The sequence below is a fragment of the Rousettus aegyptiacus genome, unplaced genomic scaffold (assembly GCF_014176215.1).
Source record: "Rousettus aegyptiacus isolate mRouAeg1 unplaced genomic scaffold, mRouAeg1.p scaffold_m13_p_1, whole genome shotgun sequence".
Taxonomy (NCBI): Eukaryota; Metazoa; Chordata; class Mammalia; order Chiroptera; family Pteropodidae; genus Rousettus; species Rousettus aegyptiacus.
Window position 1 is genome coordinate 91,502,335 of NW_023416284.1, and position 24,735 is coordinate 91,527,069.

General features: G+C 50.8%; 5 protein-coding genes across 7 annotated transcripts; 3 read left to right on the top strand and 2 right to left on the bottom strand.

The window, feature by feature from the left end:
* Positions 1–15: 15 nt before the first annotated feature.
* On the top strand, positions 16–4,659 carry RPS18 (ribosomal protein S18). The gene is made up of 6 exons (XM_016147005.2): positions 16–117; positions 593–691; positions 3,943–4,029; positions 4,118–4,219; positions 4,322–4,413; positions 4,543–4,659. Exons 1-6 carry the CDS (start codon positions 115–117, stop codon positions 4,616–4,618), a joined length of 459 nt encoding a protein of 152 aa, XP_016002491.1. The 5' UTR covers positions 16–114; the 3' UTR covers positions 4,619–4,659.
* A 121-nt stretch (positions 4,660–4,780) lies between these two features.
* B3GALT4 (beta-1,3-galactosyltransferase 4) lies at positions 4,781–7,112 on the top strand. The gene is made up of 2 exons (XM_016147004.2): positions 4,781–5,303; positions 5,493–7,112. The coding sequence occupies exon 2, from the start codon at positions 5,516–5,518 to the stop codon at positions 6,668–6,670; it is 1,155 nt and encodes a 384-aa protein (XP_016002490.1). The 5' UTR covers positions 4,781–5,303; positions 5,493–5,515; the 3' UTR covers positions 6,671–7,112.
* A 122-nt stretch (positions 7,113–7,234) lies between these two features.
* Positions 7,235–14,865, bottom strand: WDR46 (WD repeat domain 46). Its single transcript, XM_016147002.2, has 15 exons — positions 14,650–14,865; positions 14,339–14,551; positions 14,149–14,229; positions 13,903–14,015; positions 13,703–13,790; positions 13,362–13,423; positions 13,008–13,112; positions 12,754–12,904; positions 12,468–12,603; positions 12,171–12,270; positions 8,354–8,667; positions 8,110–8,204; positions 7,874–7,969; positions 7,626–7,739; positions 7,235–7,511 (listed from the first exon to the last, which is right to left on the bottom strand). Exons 1-15 carry the CDS (start codon positions 14,716–14,718, stop codon positions 7,410–7,412), a joined length of 1,839 nt encoding a protein of 612 aa, XP_016002488.2. The 5' UTR covers positions 14,719–14,865; the 3' UTR covers positions 7,235–7,409.
* A 346-nt stretch (positions 14,866–15,211) lies between these two features.
* PFDN6 (prefoldin subunit 6) lies at positions 15,212–16,850 on the top strand. Its single transcript, XM_016147006.2, has 4 exons — positions 15,212–15,428; positions 15,696–15,766; positions 15,845–15,969; positions 16,209–16,850. The coding sequence occupies exons 1-4, from the start codon at positions 15,365–15,367 to the stop codon at positions 16,336–16,338; spliced, it is 390 nt and encodes a 129-aa protein (XP_016002492.1). The 5' UTR covers positions 15,212–15,364; the 3' UTR covers positions 16,339–16,850.
* A 362-nt stretch (positions 16,851–17,212) lies between these two features.
* RGL2 (ral guanine nucleotide dissociation stimulator like 2) lies at positions 17,213–24,394 on the bottom strand. 3 transcript variants are annotated; one of them, XM_016146994.2, is made up of 18 exons: positions 24,287–24,394; positions 23,868–24,064; positions 22,494–22,577; positions 22,072–22,250; positions 21,891–21,941; positions 21,506–21,803; positions 20,987–21,238; positions 20,809–20,912; positions 20,630–20,714; positions 20,474–20,542; positions 20,212–20,286; positions 19,564–19,596; positions 19,325–19,446; positions 19,133–19,228; positions 18,936–19,047; positions 18,537–18,827; positions 18,002–18,116; positions 17,213–17,886 (listed from the first exon to the last, which is right to left on the bottom strand). In XM_016146994.2, exons 2-18 carry the CDS (start codon positions 24,024–24,026, stop codon positions 17,675–17,677), a joined length of 2,337 nt encoding a protein of 778 aa, XP_016002480.2. In that variant the 5' UTR covers positions 24,027–24,064; positions 24,287–24,394; the 3' UTR covers positions 17,213–17,674. The 3 variants fall into 3 exon arrangements, with proteins under 3 accessions (XP_016002480.2, XP_016002479.2, XP_036094612.1); XM_016146993.2 differs by having other exon boundaries at positions 19,325–19,464; XM_036238719.1 differs by lacking the exons at positions 23,868–24,064; positions 24,287–24,394 and adding an exon at positions 23,347–23,817 and having other exon boundaries at positions 19,325–19,464.
* Between the last annotated feature and the right edge of the window lie 341 nt (positions 24,395–24,735).

Here is a 24,735-nt window from a genome sequence, read left to right on the forward strand (position 1 = left end):
AGCGCTTCACCAAGATGGCCCCGCCTCTTCCGCCTGATAGCTATATAAGACAATTACGTCACTTCCGCCCTCTTTTCCACAGGAGGCCTACACGCCGCCGCTGGGGCTACCGCCATGGTAAGACTCGAATCCATCGGGGGATCCGGCGACATCGTAACCGGGGCAGGGAAGGTCTGCAATCAAGGGGGCCTAAAACACTCTGCTTGGGGGTTCTGCATCTTTGTGCGGAACCTTGGTTCGTGCCCCTTGGAAGATAAAACTAAAGTCTTAAAATTCTGGGGAATGGGGTCAGAGGAAGAGTCCCCGGGCTCTCGAAAGCTGTGAAAGGCTTGGGTGTGTTTGGGACCACCGGCCTCTGCCAGTCAGAGTGTACTTTTGGCGACAGGTAGAAGGGTTTGTCCTCTACCAGAGGTTGTACTTTCCCAAGCCGGAACATTTCGTGGTCTTGCTATCTGCAGACTAAGGAATTTGCTGTGTTGTGAAAACCTGAAGGGGGATCATTGCTCCCTGTGTGACGACTTTAATGTTTCTGTTTGAGATGATGATTTGGTGGTAGCTTACGGTGTCTGCTTTTTCCTCTTGTCTCTATCAGTCTCTAGTGATCCCTGAGAAGTTCCAGCACATTTTGCGAGTACTCAACACCAATATCGATGGGCGGCGGAAAATAGCCTTTGCCATTACTGCAATTAAGGTAAAGTAGGATAAGGAATGGAGAATATAAATGAATCTTAGGCTGTTAAGATCTAAACCGTAAGTGAGTTGAGGCTGAGGAAACATAAGTCCTAACCTAATCACCTCAGTTGCTGGGTAAAGGATGACTAATACCTTTAACCCCTTCCCACATTTACCTCAAAAGATAAGGAAACCAGAGAATAGTCTCAGGTCCAGCCAAAATCTTTCACTGAGGGGACGGGAAATTGGTTTGTCTACCTGAATTCGCTAGAATCTTGGACCATCAGTCATCATCTTGATGAAATCATTCTGGATTTGGTTTCTGTCCACCTCCCTCAGTGCATCTTAACAGCAGCCCTTCCTCTGAAATTTATGTGCTGTGTAAATTGGATAATTGTACATCTTGAGGGGTGAGTAGAAATGCCAACAGTTGGTAAGTGTAAAACTATAGTTGGGAGGAGTGTCACTACATCATTAGGACAGTTACTTAGATGCCACAGGTGAAAGACATTGCCTGTTTCTAGTTGAAGTAGGAACAAGTACTTGCTCATTGCATGAAATAAGTTGAATGCAAGCTTGAATCTCTTTCTTAGCCAACCTAATGAACTCTTGACCTTCCCAGATGAGTATGATCTTTTTCTTTAAATATATGTAATTAGTTGTGGAGATGACTTAATGACTTCCTTTCCTACCAGTATATGTACACTCTTGGCTCAGGGATAGTCCTGTCTTGCTCACAGTCCTCACCTTCTGATGCATGATAGGTGTTCATTTGGTGTTAGGGAATGGATGTTATCAGGAATATTGTTACCTGGTTTTAAAGAGTTTGGAAGGGAACTGATAGTTTATAGACGAGTTGTTAATTCAAAATTAAGTCCTAACTTCACATTTCCTTGATTTTTAATTCTGTACTGCAGGGAGCTCAGCTTCATTTGTTTTTAATTGGTAGAGAAGAACATTGCTTTCCTTGAAATTTTTAAGGTATTGTAAAATAACATTTTTCAAAAGTTAGGCTTTAGTGAGATGGTAAATATAAAAGGTGATCAGGGTTATTGGGAAGCTATTATACTCTGCCTCTCTGGAATTAGTTTTGTGTTTGCTACTTATGTAAATTTAACAAAGCATTTTCAGGTACTGAGTGAACGTTGTGGTAAGTCTGTTAGGGATGCCGATGCCCTGCTTATCATTAGGAAAGGTTATTCCTATTAGGGAATACTGAGTTTTTTGTTAATTTTGGGAAGAGCCAGCAAAGGCAGCTAGCTCTTCCTCTGGTGAGAGGACTAAAGCTTGAAGGTGGTTCCTTGTTAAGGATCCAGAAGAGGGGAAAGGCAGGCTGAATATAGGGAGAGGTGCCTCAAAGATATGGTTAAAGAAATGATAGGCAAGGTTAATTGGCCAGGGAAGGGATTTCTGCTTTATTCTTTAAGGGTAGCTGAACTTCTCTTCCTCTAAATCAGGGTGATAACTGTCATCTGTGGATTATTTTGGAAACATGGAAGGAGGAGGGGGTCAGAGTTAGTTGCAATGACTGGGAAGTGCCATTGGCTTTGTTTATAAGGAATTCTCGTCCTGCCAAAATGCCAGTGCTCCCATGAGTAACACTGTTCTAAGTACTTTCAGAGAATAATACTAAGTTGGTATCAACTATTCTCCATGATCCAGGCCCGTGGACTACAAAGATGAGTAAGTGTCTCCTGTAGTGTAATCTGCTGAGTGGAGAAAGGGGCATCTGTGGATCTAACTTAAAAAATTCACAAGCCATTATCTAGAGTCAGTAAATGGAGCTTTCAAAAAATCTTACCTTGACAGCAACATTTTAAAAACTCAAACATTTAAAAGTAAAGGAAGAAAATTATTTGCCCCTGTGGATGTATCATCTAGCTAAAAATTAGAAATCTTGTTTCATCTATGTTCTTTTTTATCCATGTGTATTTTTTTCCCCTATAGCACCTATATATTCCTAGGTGGTCTCCCATCCAAGTACTAACCAGACCTGACTGTGCTTAGCTTTCGAGATCAGATGAGATTGGGCTCATTCAGGGTGACATGGCTATAGGTTATCCACGTGTATTTTATAGTAAATAAAATACTACTACATCAGCCATGCTACTTCATCTGCACTTACTTAAATTTGAGAGACTTACACCGGATCTTGTGAAACAACCTGATAATTTGATTTCCTTACACAGAGGAAATACCATCTCTTTGTTTCCTTGGGCTATTGTAACAGGTTACCACAACTTCGTTGACTTAAACAGAAACTTACTCTCAGTTCTAGAGGCCGGACTTCCAAAATCAGTGTCAACAGGGCCATTCTTTCTCTGAATGCTCTAGGAATGCTGTCTTGGCTCTTCCTATCTTGTCACCAGCAAACCTTGGTGTTCTTATAGCTACATCTTGTAGCTCCAGTCTCTTGACTCATGTTATCACATGGCCTTACCTCCATGTCCTTATGTCCTCTCTTTGTAAGGACACCAGTCATTGGATGTAGGGCTACCTGTAATCCAGTATGACTTCATTCTAACCGTATTTTCGAAGATTGTATTTCCAAATAAGGTCATATTTTGGTTTTCTGGAAGAGACTACATTAAGGATGTTTGGGGAACACTAACCCAGCCCACCATCATTCAGTATCCAAATCTGTTTGGTTCATGAATTTAGGTGGCAAGGAGTGCCAGTTTTGATGTTTATGTGATGCCACCAATAAGGCATTAGTTTCTTTGGAGTCTGATTTGGGCATTTAGCTCCCTAGGACCTGGTGCTCTCAGCAATGACAAAGTCAAGTTTGTGATCTTGGAAAATTGATCGTGGGATACAGTAGCCTGTCCAAAGAATTAAGACCTTTAGAGATCCCAAGCAACTGTCAGTCCCACCCCGTAATCAACCCTGTTCTTGCTTCTGTGAAGCTGCATCTGCTTTGAGATCCAGGGCCTTTGTCCTTCACAGTGCGGAGGTACTGCCCTTGAGTGCCACTGCAGTGATTAACAGTTATTGACAACTACATATGCTGGGCAGTGTGAAAGAAAAGATGATGTTTTCAAGGGTTTATCTGCCCCAAGTTCTGTTTGTTGTTCAGGTTACTCGAACAAAATTATCTCTTCTACTTAATGGTTAGGCTTTCTATCTGGAAAAGTGGGTGAGGCACAGATGATCTGGGACAGTTAATAAAGCACTAGGTTATTGCAGGTCCTAGCTTTGTGTGCTTTGGAATAATGGGGTTATAAAGGAAACCAAGAAAAACTCAAACTCGATTCTAAAACCTCTCTTTAGGGTGTAGGGCGAAGATACGCTCATGTGGTGTTGAGGAAAGCAGACATCGACCTCACCAAGAGGGCAGGAGAGCTCACTGAGGATGAGGTGAGGACAAGGAGGGGTGGGGGGCGCTCTTGGTTGGACCTACCTCCGAAGAGGGCTATCTGGATCTGACCCTTGTCTTGTCTGCCAGGTGGAACGTGTAATCACCATTATGCAAAATCCACGCCAGTACAAGATCCCAGACTGGTTCTTAAACAGACAGAAGGACGTAAAGGATGGGAAATACAGCCAGGTGTGTATTGAGATAGATTAAAGGAAGGCAGGGCAACCAGTTAGAATTGCTCATGGAGGTTGGGAGTAAAATATCTTCCCTCACCATCTCTTCTGAATCTAGGTCCTGGCCAATGGTCTGGACAACAAACTACGTGAAGACCTGGAGCGACTGAAGAAAATTCGGGCCCACAGAGGGTTGCGCCATTTCTGGGGGTGAGTCAGGGGTGAGGGTCTCATCTCTTCCTGCCAATTAACTCCCAGAGATTTCTCATGCTCTTTTACCTTCCCAAACCTTTTTCTGTGTAATGTGTATGACCTATGATTCTCTTTTCTCACCTGCAGACTTCGTGTTCGAGGCCAGCACACCAAGACCACCGGCCGCCGAGGCCGTACTGTGGGTGTGTCCAAGAAGAAATAAATCTGTAGGCTTTATCGGATAATAAATAGTTTATACACTTACGGCTTCCTTTGTGATTTTCTCCATTCCTCTGGGGACACTGATAGGGAATGCTGTCACACAGGAGGACCCTGTTGGTCATTTTCCCAACTCAGCAGATGTATCCACCCAGCTTCCCAATGCCCTTGGTCTTACTTAAAGCAATGGTGTTGCCACTGCCCAACAGGAAGCAGCCCTTTAGAGATCCCCCACCCTCTAAGGTTTGAGGAAGTTGGAGCCAACACAGCCTCCACGGGAAGCCCAACCAGTGATTTCCCTGGGGCGGCAGTGCAAATTCCTGTGCAAGTAGGTGGCTGAACCTAGCTAGTTGGCTCTGATAAGTATTTGCATGTCTTGACCACCCTAGGTTTCTGAAAGATGAGATCTGGGTATCTCTTTAACAAGTGAGAGATGGTCTCTGACGCTAAGTCATACTGCTCTATATTCGATTCCTGCCGTGTACCCGGAAAGGCACTATTTCCTCGCCCGCCCGATTTATACGCCGCGCTGCTGCAAAGCTTCCAAGTGCATTTTGGGGACGCGTGACGTCACGTCCTCCTGCGGGAAAGGGCGGGGCTCCATCCCGAAGCGGGCTGGGGAGGAGGTTGCTGTCCTAGCTATCTGCCAGCCATGGAGCCGAGCTTCGGGGCGACCGTGCCGCGACAAGGTAACCTCCCCGTAGCTCCAGCCGTGGTTCCTGGCCGAGCCGCCTACCGGTGTCTGCACCGTCCGGCGCTGGCACCGCTCGCGTGATCCTCTCACATCCCAGGCGTGGGAGGTGGTGGGGTGGTTTGGGACCCAGGCCGCCGAGAACTGGGCCCTGCGCCCTCCAACCGCTTTCCATCTTTCTCCCCAGATTTCCACTGACTGCGCCACATCATGCCCCTCAGCCTCTTCCGGCGCCTTCTCCTTGGCTCCCTGCTGCTGGTGATTGTCTGGACGCTCTTCGGGCCCTCGGGCCTGGGGGAGGAGCTACTGAGCCTCTCGCTAGCCTCCATGCTCCCAGCCCCAGCCTCGCCAGGGCCGCCCCTAGCCCTGCCTCGCCTCTTAATCCCCAACGAGGATGCGTGCGGTGGCCCTGGCGCCCCTCCCTTCCTGCTCATCCTGGTGTGCACGGCCCCAGAGAACCTTAACCAAAGAAACGCCATTCGGGCTTCGTGGGGCGGGCAGCGCGAGGCCCGAGGGCTCAGGGTCCAGACGCTCTTTTTGCTGGGAGAGCCCAGCGGGCAGCATCCTACCTCGGGTTCCCACGAGAACCACCTGGCACGAGAGTCAGCGGCCCGAGGGGACATATTGCAGGCGGCCTTCCAGGACTCCTACCGCAACCTTACCCTTAAGACCCTCAGCGGCCTAAACTGGGCCGACAAACACTGTCCCATGGCCCGATACATCCTCAAGACCGACGACGATGTGTTTGTCAACGTCCCGGAGCTGGTATCAGAGCTGGTCCAGCGAGGGGGCCATTGGGAGCAATGGAAGAGGGGCATGGAGCCCCAGATGGAAGCTGAAGTTGGCGAGGAAGAGTGGGAAGGAGCTGACACTACTTTGGGGAGCCATCCCGTGCCTCTTCTGTACCTGGGCCGTGTGCACTGGAGGGTGCACCCCTCTCGGACACCAGGGGGCAAGCACCGGATATCAGAGGATCAGTGGCCTCCCACCTGGGGCCCCTTTCCACCCTATGCATCTGGCACGGGGTATGTGCTATCAGCTTCTGCTGTGCAGCTCATCCTCAAAGTGGCCAGCCGGGCACCTCCTCTGCCACTGGAGGATGTCTTTGTGGGGGTAAGTGCCCGACGAGGCGGCCTCACCCCAACCCACTGTGTCAAGCTGGCTGGTGCCACCCACTACCCTCTGGACCGGTGCTGCTATGGGAAATTCCTGCTGACATCCCACAGGTTGGACCCCTGGAAGATGCAGGAAGCCTGGAAGCTGGTGGGTGGCTCTGATGGGGAAAGGACTGCACCCTTCTGCTCCTGGCTCCAGGGAATCCTGGGCATCCTGCGGTGTCGGGTAATAGCCTGGCTTCACAGCTGAGAGTACCTGGGCCATAAGAGAGGAGTAAGGATCTGAGAATCCAGTCAGCACCCTGACCTACTTTCTCTAGGCCCAAGGCAGGAGGAGCCTAATTGGTTGCAGCTGATCAGTTTCCCCATACCAGATGCTCAGTCTGTCACTAAAGACTGAAGGATATAGGGGAAACCTAGGGGCTTGGCCTCCCAGCCCCAAAGATGGTCATCCGGAAGAGCAAAACAATGCTGGGGTCATTCTCACCAGCGATGGCAGGAGAGGGGCACAAGTCCCTCAATAAACTTGTTTCTCTCCCTCTTCGAGTGCACTGTGGTCCTCACCTGGAATCCCAGAACGCAATCCTGGGGAGCCTGGAGGATGCCAGACCCTGCTTGATGGGAAGGACATCTCCTGGGACTCGTGGGAGAGAGACAGCCTCACTGAGGAGAAAGGCCCCCTAAAGAGCAAGGCTAAGGCCACAGTGACCACAAGATATGGGGTGGGTGTAAAGGCAGGACACTATAACCCCTCGGACCAAGAGTAGCCCCATGCTGGGCAAAGAAAAGGGACAGATCCACAGAACAACCCAAATACATTATCCAGAAAACCCACCTTCCTCTTTAATACCAAGCCACCCCAGAAGCCAGCTGTCCACCCCCAGTTGGGGAAGGGACACCTGCCCCTCCTCATTCCAGGGAACAGGGTCATTGAACCACAGGTGATCTTTGGGGGAGATTGTTGTTCCCAGACCACTCTGGAACCTGACTCAGCGCACAAATCTGTCCAGGGCAGACGGCCAAACCCCCATGGGCTTGGCTGCTTTTTCTTGTTTCTGCAGCTGCTGCTCAAGGCTCTGCCGGACTTTGTCCTGAGGTGGCAAAACAGGTGAGGTGAGAAGTGGCAGAATGGCAAGGCCAGAGGCACAAGCAAAAGGAGGGTACAACCCATAGGAGGCCTGCCCCACCCACAAATGCTCCTTTACCCGGTGTTCCTCATCCATGACCTTCCTCTTCCTCTTCACCAGGCTTGCTGTGGAGCTGCGGCCCTTCTGCTTGGGCCTTGGCTGGAAGGGAGCCTTGGCCTCTGGGTCGTAGCCCTGGGGGAGGGGATAAGAGTGAAATCTATAACAACCTCAGAGATAGGGAACTGTGGCGGCACCCACTTTCTGTGCCATATTTTTGGTGACATGGCAGAGGAGGATGTGCCTGCGCGCTCAGGCCTGCTCCTTACCAGCCTCTCTATCCGTTCCTTCTTTTCCTGCTCCAAAGAGATGACATCAACCTCTGCCAGGGCTCGTGGATCCAGACAAATGAGGTCTGCAGGTACCTAGGTGTCACAGAAGGAAAGGAATGAGTAAGGTGGGTGACCCTAAAGCCAAGGAGGCTGCTAAATCGCACTCTTCCCAATAGCCCCAGCATGAGAGCTTTCCCCACATCTAGGCCCAAAACACACGGGCACATGCTCACCTTCTCTAACAGAGCCTTCACCTCCCACTCCTGGCGTTGCTTCCGGCTCCTGTAGGGGTTACTCTCTAGGCCATCAAAATTGGGCTCAGCAGCCCCTGGAGGGAGGACAGAACATGGGGTCATAAATATAAACCCAATCCAGCACTTTAGCCTGACCTAGCCCCTTGCTCCTGTCTGTCTCAGGCCCACTCAAACTTCCGTCCAGAGTTCATTCACTTTGAGCCCCATCCCCTGGCCCACTCACCAGGGACTAGCATGCTGGTGACGCCCCCACTGTGCCCCACTCCCAGAACATCTTCAAAGGGGCAGAACTGAAGGCCATGCACGTGGCCTGAGAGCCGGTGGGTAAGGTAGGTCTGTTCCAGGGAGGGTGGGCTGGCCTTGCCCTGCCCTGCCCATATGTTGACCACGTCACCCATTCCTGCAGCCAGCAGTCCCCGCTGGGAAAAGGCCAGGTGCCCTGCTCCCTGGGGCAGAGTCCGGGTGCTCAGAGGCTGGAACGTCCCTCGCAAGTCAAAGATCTTCAGCTGGTGGTCCAGACCAGAGGTGGCCATGTGCCTGAGGGAAGAGTGGGAATCAATAAATCTGCAGTAAGGGATTACTAAGCAGGCCTGTGGCCAAGTCCAGGCATCAAGTCTGGTTGGGGAGAAAAAGGCTAATGATAGTAACCACTATTCTTACACTGAACACACCACAGACAGCCTCTTGGTTACATGTTACTATTTTTATTTTCTTTTTACAGATAGGAAAATGAAGCTTAGAGAAAGGAAATCAAGGTGAGTGGTAAAGCTAGAACCCAAGGCAGGCCTGTTTCTTTAGCATCTGCCCTCTAACCTACTCAAGACATATGAACCAAACGGAGTACATACATGACAATGTGTATCTAAATGTAATGTTCCACCACACAGACAAGCAGCACAATGGCTCAGCAAAGGGAAGGATCAATTGCAGTGGTCAGGGAGGACTTTGTGGGAAAACTGGGATATGAATCATCCTAGGTAATTCTCAAAAAAACCTGAGAAATAACAAGTACAAATGAATTATCAGAGTATGGAGATAGTGAGACAAGCACAGATTTGTTTTCAGAATTGGTGGGAAATATGGTCAGGAGGGGACAAATTGCAAGGGCTCTTTCAAGTCATACTGAGGACCCAATGCCCCCAACATTGCTCTTCAACAATGACAAGCCACAACTGAAGACTGCATGGATCTGAGAAAACTTTCAGAGGTAATGAGAAATGTCCTAGAAGGCCCTACCCTAATCCCTCCTTCCCTGAAGGAAGAAGAACAAGGTTGGTGACCAGATCCTCTTATGGAATTGTGCACTGCACTTGTTTATTTTCAGAGGTTGGAGTTTCTATCTACATTCAAGTTGGTCCTTAAGAGAGAGAGGCTGAAGAGGGACCAGCCAGGCCAAGAGATACATGTTTGCCAAAGGGCTCAGGCCTGTCTTTTTAACCTTGGCTGTGAACCCAAGAGGAGGGGTTCCTATGAACAGAGACTTGCCCTGTGATTAGGGCCAAATAGAGGTCCAGCAAGATACTTTTACTGACAAGACAATCAGGGCCCCAACTCCACCAAAGAGCAATGCCAACAGTACAAACCGGGAATTACTGAGGTCTCCTGGAACACAGAGTCACACTCTTCAGTGAACCAACAACTCAGACACATGCTGGTTCCTCTCCCCACACATACCCACCTTTGGGAGCCTCTACGCAAATACCACTCCACTGGGCAGATGCACATCCAGGCCATACTACCAAACTACTAAGCTTATAAAATACTTTAGCCTTGAAAATCCAATCCAATCCTAATGCAAGCTTCAGAAAGCCTCTGAAGGAAGAAGTAAGCCTTGTCTCTGGAGCCCGTGTGGCTTGTCTGATGCGCTCCTGAGGACTAGAGTCAAGTGGGAGTGGACCTAAGATCAAAGACCAGAGCTGTTCAATAAGTGTTGACCAAACTGCAATGAACTGATTATGCCCTAGGCACAGGAGCAGTTGACCCAGGGAACCCTCCAGAAGGCAAACTACAGCTCAGGTCCAGTGGCGCACATAAGGCAGAAAGCTCTGAGACAGGCCTCCCCACTCCTAGAGCCAGTATGGCATAGATAGGAGTCAAAAGGGCAGAACCATATCACTTGTCCCAAAAAATACAACTTTGGGAGTCTAAGGTGTCTGAGCCTCTGGAACGCTTTCATAATTTGGTAGCCACTGGGCTTTTCCTGATTTTCTTTAAGACAACTTAAAAATAAAGTTATGTAGTTTCCTGACAGATTCCTGAGCAGCAGTGTAAAAAGAGGAAAGCAGCTTGTGAGAAAGGTTATTTGACACTCCCCCAGAACATGCCAGGAGGAAGAACTGGAGCCTGGGAACTGGCTGTGACCACTAGCTGTGACCACTGAGACAGCAAGGATAGAAACAGACATTGAGGACTTCACAGAGGGTCATGAATAATAATGAGGTAAGGCCACCAAACCAAGTAGCAAGTAGCCTGGGCACCCAGAAAGCATTCAGTAAGCAGTGCTTTTGATTCCTGCTATTCCTGATGGCTGAAGAACATGGGGCTGTGTAGCTAGCTAAAGGTGTCAAAGAAGCCAAATTGTGAATGGAAGGAAAATGTGGCAGAAAGGGAACAGGCAAGGAGGAACCTTGAGAGTGAGGTGTCTAATTCAGTGATATACACATCAAGTCTGGGGTGACAGAAGACAGTTGAGTAGAAACTAAATGCAGCACCTGGCCAATCATTCCCTAACTACTGCTATCTGTTTTTGTAAAGAAAATGTAACTGGAACACTGCACCAGGGCAGGCTCAATGGCCGATTCATCCTTATATCCCCATAACTTTAGCACAGAGCCCAGAGCCCAGTAAAGGCCTGATGAATGAAAAGAATTAGAGGAAAACACACAGGAACTGTGTGAAAAACTGTCCTCCAGATCCAAACAACTCGGAACAGCTATGAAATGCAAACGCTCTCTCAGAAATTTGAAACAGACCCACCACCTCTACCACTCGCACCACCAGCCAGATCTAAAAGGAACAATCATCTTTAATGATGACAATGAAACGCAATGCTCCCTATCCACTAGGCACCATGCTAAAAACTCTATAGACCTTAACTTGCTTTAATGTCTACATCAGCTTTATGAGTTTTTCCTAGGCCTTGGCAAAGCACTTCCAAACAAACCTAGCCCACCACCTGTTTCTGTACTGCCCACAAACTAAGAATGGATTTTACATTTTTAAGTGGTTGAAAAAAAATAAAGACTATTTCGAGACATGAAAATTATGTGAAATATATGTTTTAGTGTCCACAAATAAAGTTTTATTGGAACACAACCACATTCATTCATTATCTTGTGGCTGGTTTTGTGCTACAACAACACAGAAGAGTGGTCAAGACTGTATGTGGCATCTGATTGCTTCGCACTACTGCTTGGCACACTGCAAGTCACAGTAACATGGTTATAACTTGACAGTATTCTCAGCACTTTATGTCTATCTCATTACCTATATATATGAAAAGATGTTTTCAAAGATAAAATATGTAAAATATGTAAAATCCCTCCACAGATCAGCATTGACATAAACATCTGCAATCAAATTTGATGACTTAGAACACTAACTGTGAACCTCAGTTAAGCAAAATGTTATCCTCAGAAATAAGAATCTAATTCTTCCTATTAGTAGACCTGTTATCTAAAAAATATTGTATTTGGTTATTTATTTTGAATTTCATTGCTTAAAAATTTGTGATATTTCTTATCATTTAAATATCTACATAATACCCTCTATTTTGCCCTTTGGCTAGCAACCCTAAAATACTTCCTATCTGGCTCTTTATAGAACAAGTCTGTTGACCCTTGAGTTAAGACACTCATGTTCCCACTCTCCAAATGAGAACACTGTGGCACAAAGAGATTATGTAATGTCCACATGTACATGTCATGAGAATTTAAACCCAGGCAGTTTGACTGCAGTCTGTGCTCCTATAGGCACACTGCCTTCCATACCTTTCTGCCCAGCTGTGACCTCAGCACCTCATGCCCAAACAAGTGACTTACGTGCCTGTAGAATCTACTGCCACAGCCCGGACCCCACCACGGTGACAGAGAATCTTTGCCAGTGGATCCTTCACAGCTGGACTCCATAAAGACACAGTACCTGGAGGTCAGAGGAGAAGAGATAAAGTTACAAATGGGGCACTGAGGTGATTAAACCTGGGAAAGATGGGGACTCACGGCCAAGATGTAACAAGAGAGAGGTAACAGGGCAACTTTAAGGGATTCGTGAAGTACAAATATAGAAAAAAAAAAAAATAGGTCAGGATGATCGGAGTCAAAGTTCACCCAGGGACTAACCATTGCTGTGTCCCAGATGGATGACAGCATTATAAGGGTTCTGGGTCATGACACTGAGCCGTCCAGCCCGAGCATTCAGAGCTGCCACAATCTTCCCCACTGACACATCCAGGTAGGTCAGAAACCCTGTTTCTGACTGTGTAAGAGAGAGAGAGGGAGGGAGGGAGGAAAAGAGGCAGGGAGGGAGAAAGAGCCCTGATTACTCTCCTCCTTCTACCAAGGTCTCAGTGGAGGAGCAGTCTTCTCAGGGGCTGCCACCCAGTCCCTGTGCTGCACAGCCACTCACAGCTGTGGCCAGGAGGAAGTGGAAAGGCAGAAATTCAAGCCGTGTGACGCGATCACAGCGGCGGATGCAATGGAGCTCAATTCCCTGGTTGTCATAGATGTGAAGCCAGCGATTCTGAGCAACAGCAAGCAGCGCTTCCGAATGCAGAAACCTGGGAGGAGGGGAGGAGTGGCTCAATCGGAAAGGGAGTCACAGCTGTCATTCAATCAGGAATGGGCTGTCTCACCTCCATTGACCACTAAAAGGCCACTGACCGGATGTCCCGCACTGCCTCCATGACATTGATCTCACACATGAGCCTCTTTGTCACCCAGTCAAGGGCAGCCACATGACCCCGGCGCCCTCCAAAAGCCAGGTGTCTGTTGGAGGTGGGGAACAAGAAAGGTGTCATTGCAGGAGAGCATCCTCAGACCAATAGAGGTTGACCTCATGCCAGCCCTTCCGCTCCAGGTGAGAGGACAGATGTCACTATACATGCTTACTCTCAGATGCAAGAAGATCATCAGACACTCCCCACATCCACAACCCAAACATACACTAGCAAGGGTGAAGTGGTTAGGGAGACATGACCACATCTCAGTTCAAGAGGCACTGGAATACAACCTTACCTCCCAGTTCGAGAGTAATTCAGCCTGTAGGGTCCAAACTGTCGCAAGTTCAAGTCAAAGTGCTGGGAAAGTTAAAGAGTTTTTTTTAAAAAATCAATCTACCATGCCACCCTGAACATGCCCAATTCTGACTGATCTCAGAAGCTAAGCAGGGTTGGGCCTGGTTAGTACTTGGATGGGAGACCACTTAGGCCGACCAGGTGCTGTAGGCATAAAAAATTAATAATAATAAAAAAATATAAATAAATAAATAAAATCAAGAAAGAATTGGCTCACTTCAGTAATTCCCTCTACTAGTCTCTACACCAATGCAATGGCCCATTTCCCAGCCTCAGGCTCACCTTGGCTGCACTTGCAATGTCCACAGCCTCCACAATGTCCGCCTGGAGTATCTTTGCTGTGTCCTCTCCATCCTCACCTTCCAGAAACCTGCAAGTCAGTGTTAGGGCTAATATGAAATGAGTGTACCAACATAAAAATGAGAAAGGACAGTCCCTTAATAAAGCAGTGTCTGGGGACGCCCATATTAGGGGCCACTCACCCAGGTTCCTCAGCAAGCAGCAGCTGCGAACGAGCAGCTTTGACACTTATTTCCTCTTCCTCAGTTTCAGCCACCTCAAGTCGGCTTCTGGTTTTGGATTTAGCATGTGGCAGCTATTACATCGTTGGTGGGAGAGGGAGGAAAGAACCAGAGGATTTGTGGGGTCACAGGAGAGCCACCTGGCCTCGCCTTCATTCAACTCCAGACTCTCCCAGCCTGCAACCCCACTCTAAGACTGGTCCTTACCTTTCTGGATTTGTCAATGCGACGGAACTTCTGAGCCACAGACACGGGGACAGGGGCGGGGCCTGGGAATGGGTCCTGGGCCTGGGACAGGGAGGAGGCAATTCGCTCACAGGCTCGGGTTGACCCCAACATTCGCACTCCCAAAGTTCAAGGCGACTTGCCCTGCCACCCTATCAAGTCCCAGGCTCACCCCGGACAAGCTCCGCTGAGGCTCCAGATTCCTCCGTTCTCGGCGTTTCTTCGGGACCTGGGGCTTCTTGGAGATGTGAGACTTGTTTGGGGTGTGAGTGTTCTTTGTATTCTGGGGGCGGAGCTCTCGTTTCCTCTTCTTTTTACGAGGGGGCCCGAGAGAGACTCCAGCAGCGGTCGGTGTGGTCTCTTCCTCCCAGTATCGCCGCGCTTTCTACGGGCAGAACAGGAGCCCTGATACTCCGCTGCCCGTGCCCCGCCCCTCCGACCCCGCAGCTGAAATCTTTCCTTCCATCCCGAGGAGATCTCTACCTTCTTCTTGGCCAGAAATTTGTCCTTCTTGGGCGGAGCATCCCTGCTCGCCTCGGGGGCCGTCTCCATCTAGCCCACTCGAACCACGATCCACGTGCACTCTTCTCAGCCGTCCCACCGTGGACTGGGACCTCCCGGAAGCCCTCCGGACCTCAACCAATCAGCGCTATACCAGGTCTGAAGCCTTCTAGGCTCCATCTTGCATGAGGGCGCGCTCTCCATTGAGGGGCGGGGCAAGCCTTGGCCCCACCCCCACCTCCAGAATGGTTCCTATGCCTGAGTAACAAAAGGCAACACCAGGACCAGGGCCCAAGAAACGGAGCAGTTTCTTCTTACCAGCTTTGTTTCCCCATATTGCCTAGAACTTCCGAGTCCGGTCTTTTTAGCAGAATGCAGCTCACTAAACACATCAAAACTACAATTCCCGGCATGCATCAGCTTCCGGCGCCATCTTTTCCCAGCATTCTTTGTTTACTTCCGAGTTTATGAATACTGAAGGAAGAACGTGAGTCGGATAGGGTTTCGGTTGAGGGCTTTGGGGTGTCGTTTCAACTTCCACTTCTTGGGGCCTGGGTAGTCAATATCTGGACGGGGAGAGGCTGCAGCGCCCTGAAAGGCTGCCGCTCAACAGTGTTGTCATTACCACAATCTAGACTATTAAAGGGAGCTCGGCTGTCTTCCAGTGTGAGACCCAGCGCCCCTCTCTCGTCTCGCCATGGCTGAGCTGATCCAGAAAAAGCTACAAGGAGAAGTGGAGAAATATCAACAGCTACAGAAGGGTAAGGGAGCAAGGTCGGTGAATCCTCGCCCCAATCCCTTCACTCACTCCGAACCCAGAGCCATACCAAGATCATGTTTTCTGCCCTACCCGAGCACCCGCGTGCAGCGTTCTCACCTCAGTACTTAACCCACCCACTGACTCGCCGCCTTCATCCATGTCTACTTCCTCAGCTTCATTTTCTTCTGTGTAGGATTGTGGGTCGGGTGGCACATTTGATGTCTCTAATTGAGTCTTTTCTCCCACGCACACTTCCATCCAAAACCAGACTTGAGTAAATCCATGTCAGGGCGGCAGAAGCTTGAAGCACAACTAACAGAAAATAATATCGTGAAGGAGGTGAGATATTGGGATTTGTGGGGTGAGAAGAGTCTATATTGGCAGTGATTCTGATCACATGTCCCTTCCCACCATCAGGAACTGGCCCTGCTGGATGGGTCCAACGTGGTTTTTAAACTTCTGGGCCCCGTGCTGGTCAAACAGGAGCTAGGGGAGGCTCGGGCCACAGTGGGGAAGAGATTGGACTATATCACAGCTGAAATGTGAGTCTTTTTGCCACCACCGTGTGATGTATCTGACACCACTGGAGTAGAGATGTTGAGGAACCATTGTAGAGCAGTAGCTCTCCAGTGTAGCCCAATTACCCATTTCCTCCAATCCCTTCTTCTTTATTCTTCTTCCCCTCCCTCCCCTAGATATCAGGTTTTCACAAATCTCTTTCTTGCCTTCAGTATCCTAAGTCCCCTTTCTTGTTTTTGTTTTGTCTCTCATCTTTCTTCAGTAAGCGTTATGAATCCCAGCTCCGGGACCTCGAGCGGCAGTCAGAACAACAGAGGGAGACCCTTGCTCAGCTGCAGCAGGAGTTCCAGCGAGCCCAGGCAGCAAAGGCAGGGGCTTCTGGGAAGGCCTGACCCCGAGGGGACGGGGTAGGGGAGGGGGGAGGAGGGAATGAGGCAGCTCTAGGGTCTATACTGTAGCTAATAAAATGTGAAAAGACCTGGTCGTTTTCTGACCACTTTTGTCATAATTGTCTCCATCTATTCCCCCGGCCCCTTCCACCTTATGTATACACCACCTGTTAGTCCTTTAGGTCCATATTCTTCAACTGGAATCTTTGTGGCAGAGTAATCCATCCTTCGTTCTTAAGACTAAAATCTGAGTTGTCTCAAACTTTCTTCTTGTCTGTATGTAAAACCCTTAACTCTCCCTTATGGTTGGCACACCCCTTTAGGCAACATGAAAAGGGCATTTACAATGCAGCAATTATTGGGAAGGTCAGTTTAACTGAAGAACTGAATTCCACAACCTGAGACCCCCAGGATGAAAGATTGCTGATTTCTTACCCTCCAAAACTCCCTGGCATCTTAGTTCTCCTTAGAATTTGTTTGAATGTAGCATAGACTGATTTAAAATTCCCACACGTGCTCTGTGATTTTGTAAATTCTCCAATTTGTACATTGCCCACAAAGTAGTTCTTCTTTTTCTTTGTCCTAAAATTCTTTCTCACAAATTTGCAGCCATGGGATCACTTTAATGGGGTGACTAGTACTTGACATGGGTCTGTGACAACTAAGAAAAATTTAAGAGCAAATAAAGGGGCCAAGTATGGAGAGGTTGCTAGGGAGAAATGAATCATTCTAAGGAAAATTTTCACCAACACCTTGTTTTCAGTTCATTATGGGAATAGAAAACAATGGGACCCTTCCTGTTCCATGGCATCTAAATTTCAGACAGCCCCCACCCCAACTCCCAGCATCTAGTTCATATACTGCAAGGACAGAAGAGTAGAATTCAGGTAGTGTTCTGGTTTATTAGTGTTATCACAGTGACAAGAACCCCCCCGAGTAAGAAGAGGAACTCCTACTAGAACCTACTTTCCACCCCTTCTCCCTGGAGCTCAGGGCCTCTAGATTTTTCTTCTTCTCCTACTTCTAGGCCTTCCCTTAGCCCTTGGCATGCTAGGATATGGCCGGAAACAAAGTGATCCCCTTTTCCAGTACTAATCATGTGCTGCATTCATGGAAAGTGGGTAGCTATACATGAATATCCAACTTGGTTACCAAGATTACCAGTTCCCACAGTGCTGGATCTCCTGACTGTCTGATAAGCTAGTGGCACTTCACTGCCCCAGAGTGGTTGGCCACCATTCTGGATTTCTTCCCAGTGCAGCACATAGCTGCCACCATTCAGCATGACTACACACACCTGTTATGGCCAAGAGTTCTCTGAACCAAGAGAGCTTCCTTCTCAGAACAGTGCCCGGGCAATCTTCCTCCCTGTGGCCTTGATCCTGGGAAAGGAACCCCCTCCTCCCTCGCTTGGGGGAGTTCCTGAGGCAGAGGGGCCGCTGGCAAGGCCCTGTGTAACAGTAGAGGGTCTTCGCCGCTGCCGCAGGAGGAAATCATGTGAAGCTCTGTCCATAGCATAGAAGACGTTGGCCGAGGGTGGGATGGTCAGCTCTATAGGTTAAGAGAGGGGGGTGTCAAGCACACATAGTTATTCCTCCAACAACCACCTGGATGTAGAAGCATTCCCACAGGTGGGTACCACTCTCTTCCTGAGTCTGCCTCTGACCTCGCTCCCCTGGTAGCAGCTGTACTAGCTCATACTCTGAAGCCACTGCAGAATCGCGATTGTTTTTCTTAAGGACACGGCTGATGACGCTTGGAGCCTTGTCCTGGCTTGTCACCTAGCAAAACAAGACCAAAACAACAAATTGGCCATAATGACCCCTGCTTCCCATCCTTCCAACCCCAGCCACTGATCCCCAACCAAAAGTTACCCGTGTGTAATACTTTAGAGTGAACAGGGCAACCCAATATGGTGTCTCCCTGTACTCCATAGGCTAGTCCACATGGTACTCAGTGAAACAGGGCTGCTTCCCTGTGGGGAAACTGCTGTTTTTCTGAAAACCTAATATGGCCACCAAAAGTTCAAGGTGCAGCAGGTAATGCCAAGTACCCTTCAAAATAAAATGTAGCTGCTAAAACCAAAGGTCAGTATTGAAACTAGACTATCCTCTCATTTGGCTGTTCAAACCTAAAACAACATCTATAGTCCCACAAGCCACCATCCTTCACCCCCACCTCTCAGCCCACAGCTCCCTCACCAAGATACTCTTGTAGACACTGCCGTCTTCCCCCAGCTCCATCTGGACTCTGATAATTCCGCAATCAGAAGCCTCTGGCCCAGAGCTCCCTCCCGCATGTGTAGTCCCCCTGGAGGCCCCTTCTGAACCCCCACTGAGTGGGGAACCACAGGAGGCTGAGCGGCGGTGACCTCGCGAAGGCCTAGGGGAGGATGCGGGCGGGGAGAGGTGGCTGGGGCCAACCGGACTGTGCAGGGATGGAGTGCTTTCCAGGGCAGAGTCCAAGGATGAGACAGATGGCCACTTCATGTGCTGGGGACAAATAACATGGGGGACTGGCATGAAGGCAGGGAGGTCAAGGAAGAAACATTCATAGAGTCAGGGTCAGTACTGAGGTCAGAGTTATGGAGCAGAGCTCACCTGGGCCAACCGGGTCAACAGAGGAGCAGGGGTTCCAGACACCTCATCTCCCCCAACACTGGGCCGGTCCCAGGAGACAAGGGGTGTGGGACCCCCAACAGAGCCCAGAATCCTGGAGTGGCAGATTGGGAGCATCAGAAGAAGAAGGCAAGTCCCCAAGACACTACCCCCCAACCCCCAACCGCTGACTGCCTCACTCTGTCCACTGTGAGATGACCAGCGTTGGCCGAAGTACTCGAGGGGCAGGAGAGTCACTGGTACCAGGTGGCTCCACCTCACAGGACACTCGATGGCTGGGGAAAGGGGCAATGGGCAGAGGTTAGGATGTGACACACTGACCCTCACACCCTGCTTGAGCCCTGAAGTCCCAACCTCACCCAGCCAGTTACCTCTGGGCCTCTGTCAGTGGCCGGAGGCCCTGTAGCCACTGCTGAATATCGGGGTCAGGTCGAAGGTCATAGCCACGACATTCATTCTGGAGCCGCCGCAGCTCAGAAAGGACAGCAAACTCCTGGAAGGGGCCCTCAGACTGTAGGAGCCAAAATTCAGGGACCCCCGACTTTCCCCTTCTTCCCTTTCTGGGACATGGCTAGGGATGTCTAGCATCCAGCCCAGGCTCTCCCCTCACCTTCCTTCGTTTGTCAAAATTGATGTATCCATTCTGCAAGGATAGGAGGAATAGAGTGAGAGTCTCAACCCTGCCACAGAGACTATGCCCTCTGCTAAACACAGGCACAACCACATCCATCTCATACACACTACCCATCCTCTCTGACTCCACCATCCCTCCCCAACCTTCCCTCCCATCTATCATTCCCTAAGCATGCTACCTTGCCCTCTAAATTGAGTATTTCAGGTAGAAATTGTGTCTACTTTATCGATGAAAAAATTAGAGCTCAGAGTAAATCAGGAACTTGTCATATATCTGTGTGTGTGTGTGTGTGTGTGTAGATATATATATATATATAAAACAAACTCTATGTATGCTTGTATTTCAGGCATGTTCTAAGCACCCACTAAACATTAATACACTTAACCTTCATAATAACAGATTGATGTAGACCTTGTCACTAGTTTCTCATTTACAGACACTAAGGCACAACGAGGTTAAGCAACTTGCCAAAGTAACAGAACCAGAACTCTGGCACTCTGGTTCAAGTCCTTGTGAATTCTCAGGGCTTATCCCTGCAGTTCCCTTCTGAAGGAACGACTGTCTGACCCCAAGGCCCACTCATTCCATCACTGCACTGAACACAAGAGCACACACACCACTAACCTCCAGCTCATCCTTGGAGGCTGCATCCAGCATCACCAGGTCCTTCAAGAAGGTGCCAAGGTATGGGACCACACCCTGAAATCAGGTCAGAGTCAAGACACTCCTGCCACTGACCTGAGGGCTCTCCATCCCTCCACATTTTCCCATCCCATTATCACAAAGGACAAAGTGAATTCTCTTCACCCCACTATTCCTTCCTTTTCTGTCTCTCAGACTGCTCCCCACACACAATCCTTTATAGGCAACCTCCCTAGGCACTTACCCCGCCCCGGGAGCCAGACTTCGGTGCCTTCTTGGAATTCGGCTCCAGAGAGGGTCGCACCTTCACCTCCTGGGGTGACAAAACAAAGAGATGTGAGGGTGGAAGGGGGAGCAGGGATGGCTAGGAACGCCAAGGAACAAGCCTCCTGAGCCTCACCTGCAGGAGTAGCTCCCGGCTCTGGGAATAATTATCCTCCTCAGAGAAAATCTGGCAGAGGCTAGAGAAGACCCTGAGGCTGTCCCTGGGGGATAGAGGGCAGCAAGCCTGAGGATGGGCCTGGCTCAACAACCCCCTTTCCCAGCCCTTATCCCAGTACAGTGCCCCATCCTCTCTACCTGGCTGCTTCTCCCCAGGCTGCCCGAAGCCTGTGGATGGGGCTGGACTGCAGGGCTGACACGACAGCATAAACTGAAGAGAAGTTTCGGAGTAGACGGCACTCCTATGAGGGTCACAGAGGGAGCTGTGGGACCTCTTTCCACACCATGGTCCCCAACAGGGGCAATCCTCTCTTACCTCTGCCACTCGGATCCACTTCTCCAGGAGCCTAGCCCTCTGGGGAGGACGAAGTGGCCGTATGTTAACCTCTCCAGGTTCCTCTCCGGTTGAGGTAGCCCCCAGGACAGAGCTGACCACTGCCCCTGCCACCTTGTTGAATTGTGTGACAGTAGCTCGGACAGATGGGCAGAGGTGGGAATGTCCTGGCCGGTCTCTGTGACCCCACAGGCTCCCCAGGCACTGAGAGGGGACCAGATTGAGAAACAGCTCCTGTGGGTTAGAAGTCAGAGATTAGAGTTCATAGTCAAAAGAAGTCAGCCTTCGAATGTTAGGGGTGTAAGGCTCTTAGGTGGCCAAGGAACTAGAGGGGCACAGAGTTTGAAGGGTAACAACCAAGGGGAAATGGGGAAAGGACAAAACTGGGTGGATGGAAGAGGCTGGGAGCTGGATCAGGAAGGGTTGGAAAAAAAGGATCTGGAGTCAGGGAAAGGTTAGTAAGGGGGAAGGGGGCATGGGGGTCAGAGGTCAGGGTCTCACCGCATCTAGCAGGGTCAGCTGTTCGGCCAAGTGGTCAGCGAGGAACACCAGGACATCCGTGGGGTCAGCAGGGGAATCGCCAGGGAGGGCCAGGGGCTTAGGAAGGTCGGGAATCTGGGGGTCCACCCGGGACCGGAGGTTGCGGATGAGGTCAGCGCTGCCACCCCCAACACCCTCCCCTCCTGCATACCCTGTCCGAAGCAAGAAGCTCTCAAGACGGTCAAGCTGACCCTTGACCTCAGAGCCAAAATCCTCAGGGTGAGAGGCCAGCCAGGTTGACAGCACAGAGATGGCTACCCTGAGAGAAGGGGATCAGCCAGGGGTCAGATGTCAAGTGGCAGCTCAGGCAGAGGAGCCTGTGAGGTTAAGAATCCGGGTCACTCACCCTTTTGTCCTCTCCAGTTCATCAGTAGGATGAGATTCAAGGGCTTCTAGCCTGGGGAATAGGAGAGATTCTATTTGTCCATTTTTACCAAATCCCCAGAGGCTTTGACTATTTTGGTAGGATATTCTGGCTTTAGAACGTCGAGACACCTCTACAACCTGTGGTCCTTTATGACCCTGACCTGTCGGCCATAAGCCCCAGCAGGGCAGAAGTGGAGGTGAAGGCCCGGTGGGTAGCCAGGAAGGTTGCTGTGAAAGTCACGTCAGTCCCTGATGTCCGGGCATCCAGCAGGTGTCTGACCAAAGCCTCCAGGGTGCCTGCTCGGAGCCTTCGGGAGGAACGTGGGGGAGGTGTCGGGGCCTGGGGGAGACAGAAGGCCAGTCACTGCCCCTTTCTTCAACTCTGTCCCTAGATCTCTGTGAAAATCCCAGGCCTAGGAGATAATCCAGGCTCATTGTATTAAGATTTGGAGAAGGCAAAAGACTTGACCTAAGTTACACAGCAGAGTCCAGGTCTCCAGACCTTCAACCTAGCACTCTGGCCAGAAAGTTGGCCATTCTGGGGTTGATGGGTCAGAGGTGAGAATCAAAGTTATGATCTCACCAAGGGATCAAGAGGCCGATACTGGCGGCTTGTGACAGTAAAGGTGGCACCATTCTCCTCCTCATCGCAGACAGACACAGGGGCCTACAGAAGGAAGGGGAGGTCAGACAGGTGCACACTACCCCCTACTACCCCCAGCCCTCACCCCCAGGCCCTACTCCTCCCTCTGTACCCCTCACCTGTGGCGGCAGGGGACAGTACCAGCGAGTGCGAGGGGTGGGGGTGGCTTGTGACCCCAGGTCTCCCCCACTAGGGCCCAGACAGCCCCACCCAAGCCGCCTCAGGGCCCGGTGGAGCAGAGGGGGTTGCAGTGGGGGGTGGTGGGGTGGAATGCAGAAACCCTGATCTTGGAGACTACCGTAGCCCCTCCCCCCCAGAGCTGAACCCCAATCCAGCAGAGAAGCAAGGTGCAAAGGGTAAGAGAGGAAAGAAAGCCAGAGAGACAGAAAGCCAGAAGCAGAGACCTTGAGAAGCTGAAACCTCAGTCATAGGCACAGCAGCATGCTCCGCCCTGCCCCAGAGGAACTGGCCAAGCCCAGAGTTAGTCCTTTCCCTTAATCCCCTTTCCCAGGTCCCTGGAGACCCCCTTAAGGTGGCGGCTCCCGATGCCAGTACAGGAAGAAGAAGGGGAAGTGGGGATGATGTATGTGTGTGGTTTTGGGGGGGGGAGTAGACTGTGAGAGTCACGTGGCTCCAGCCCCTCCCCCAACGAATCCCGAAAAACCAGCCCTGCCAGTCACTCTGCCCTCACCCAGCCCCTGGACCCAGGAGTCCAGGGCCTCGGGGCCCCAAATCCAACTTCTGGCCCCTCCAGAGGCCCCAAATCCTGCTCCTAGCTACCACTAATTAGTACCAGAGGAAAAGCAGGTGACCACCCGAGGCTTAGCATACGACTTTCCCTCCAAGATCCAAGAACCTTAGCTTCCCGCCTCCACTCGGTGCCAGGCGGGAGAGGGGGAGGGGTCACGAAATCGAAGGGTTCCCTCCCCAATCCCAGAGTCAGAGGAGTCGGTTACTGTGGAAACAAACCACTCCCCGTCAAATAAAAACAAGGAGGGAGCCAGGGTCCAAGACACAATGCTCAGAGAGGCAGGCACACTCAGGTATAAGCGGAAAGGGCCACAGACCCGCAGGACAGCCAGCCAGACGCTCCTGACAGTAACAGGGCAAGTTCCTGTGGACAGGTCCTGAGTCACACTGCCACAGAGAACCACAGAAACGCTGGGACTCCCCGCAGCAGGGAGAAAGGCAGATACCAGCAAGAGGGGCGGAAATAACTAAGGCAGGGAGGAAGAGATACAGGGACACTGACACAGAGAAAGGTGGAGTCTTCGAAATATATCACCCCACAACCTCTCACCACCCACATCTCACCTCGTCTTCTTCCTCCTCTTCCTCTTCCTCCTGCCCCTCGCCCACGCCCCGGCCACCGGGGCTCCCACCCTCTTCGGGGTCTCGGCTCCGGAAGCTGCTCAACACGACTCCCCCGGGGGGACTCGTGTCCCAAAGCAGCCGCAGGGGCCGCGGGAGCATGGCAGTGTGGAGTCAGTGGGGTCGAGCCATGGGGGCGCCTGGGGAGAGACGGGGGTGGGGGAGGGTGGGTGGAGTCAGGTGGGCGCCGGAGAGCGGGGAGAGACACAAGTGGGTGCCTAGGTAACGAGAAGGGAGTCCTGCAGGAAGGCTGAAGAGGGGTTCACACAGGGGTGCAAAATGAGGGGCCCTGGTGTATTTGCGGGATGAGGGGGATCAGGAGTACGGGAACGGGCAGGGTCACAAGGTGCTCTGGCTCTGACCTGCTCGGGAGGGGTGGGGGTAGCGCGGGTCCCCGGCAGCTGTTCCCGTCAGTCTCCAGACCCCGACCGAATCCCCGGACCGAGTCCCCTCCCCGGCTTTTCCGCACCCCTGTACCCACCCCCACCCCCAGCCAGACTCCCAGGCCCTCCCGCCCTTTCCGTTCCACCCCGCCCCCACCCCGACGTCCGCCTGCTTCGAGAACAGGAGCCAAAAAGGGAAGGAAGTGAGAACAAGAGCTAGGCCCGCGGACTAGGGGGGGCGCTGGACGCCCAGGGGCCAAGACCCAGTAACTTGGGTCCCGAGATCCGCTGTCCTCCAGCCCCCCGGATTCGGAGATCCTAGAACCCACGTCGCCCCCACTGAATTGAGATAAAGATCCCAGCCTCCAGCCTCGGGGTAAGGCGAGAGCAGAATATCACATTCCTCTCCCTCCACACAAGCCTAAAAC

Coding starts and splice junctions, on each gene's coding strand:
- RPS18 (XM_016147005.2), top strand. Junction 4,220..4,321: donor AGGATGGGAAATACAGCCAG/GTGTGTATTGAG, acceptor TTCTGAATCTAG/GTCCTGGCCAATGGTCTGGA. Junction 4,414..4,542: donor GGGTTGCGCCATTTCTGGGG/GTGAGTCAGGGG, acceptor TCTCACCTGCAG/ACTTCGTGTTCGAGGCCAGC.
- B3GALT4 (XM_016147004.2), top strand. CDS start 5,516: ATGCCCCTCAGCCTCTTCCGGCGCCTTCTCCTTGGCTCCCTGCTGCTG.
- WDR46 (XM_016147002.2), bottom strand. CDS start 14,718: ATGGAGACGGCCCCCGAGGCGAGCAGGGATGCTCCGCCCAAGAAGGAC. Junction 13,791..13,902: donor CTGCTTGCTGAGGAACCTGG/GTGAGTGGCCCC, acceptor ACTGACTTGCAG/GTTTCTGGAAGGTGAGGATG. Junction 8,668..12,170: donor GCAGTAGATTCTACAGGCAC/GTAAGTCACTTG, acceptor CTCTTCCCTCAG/GCACATGGCCACCTCTGGTC.
- PFDN6 (XM_016147006.2), top strand. CDS start 15,365: ATGGCTGAGCTGATCCAGAAAAAGCTACAAGGAGAAGTGGAGAAATAT. Junction 15,429..15,695: donor ATATCAACAGCTACAGAAGG/GTAAGGGAGCAA, acceptor ATCCAAAACCAG/ACTTGAGTAAATCCATGTCA. Junction 15,970..16,208: donor GACTATATCACAGCTGAAAT/GTGAGTCTTTTT, acceptor ATCTTTCTTCAG/TAAGCGTTATGAATCCCAGC.
- RGL2 (XM_016146993.2), bottom strand. CDS start 24,026: ATGCTCCCGCGGCCCCTGCGGCTGCTTTGGGACACGAGTCCCCCCGGG. Junction 22,578..23,867: donor AAGAGGAGGAAGAAGACGAG/GTGAGATGTGGG, acceptor TTCCTTCTGTAG/GCCCCTGTGTCTGTCTGCGA. Junction 21,804..21,890: donor GAACTGGAGAGGACAAAAGG/GTGAGTGACCCG, acceptor CCCTTCTCTCAG/GGTAGCCATCTCTGTGCTGT.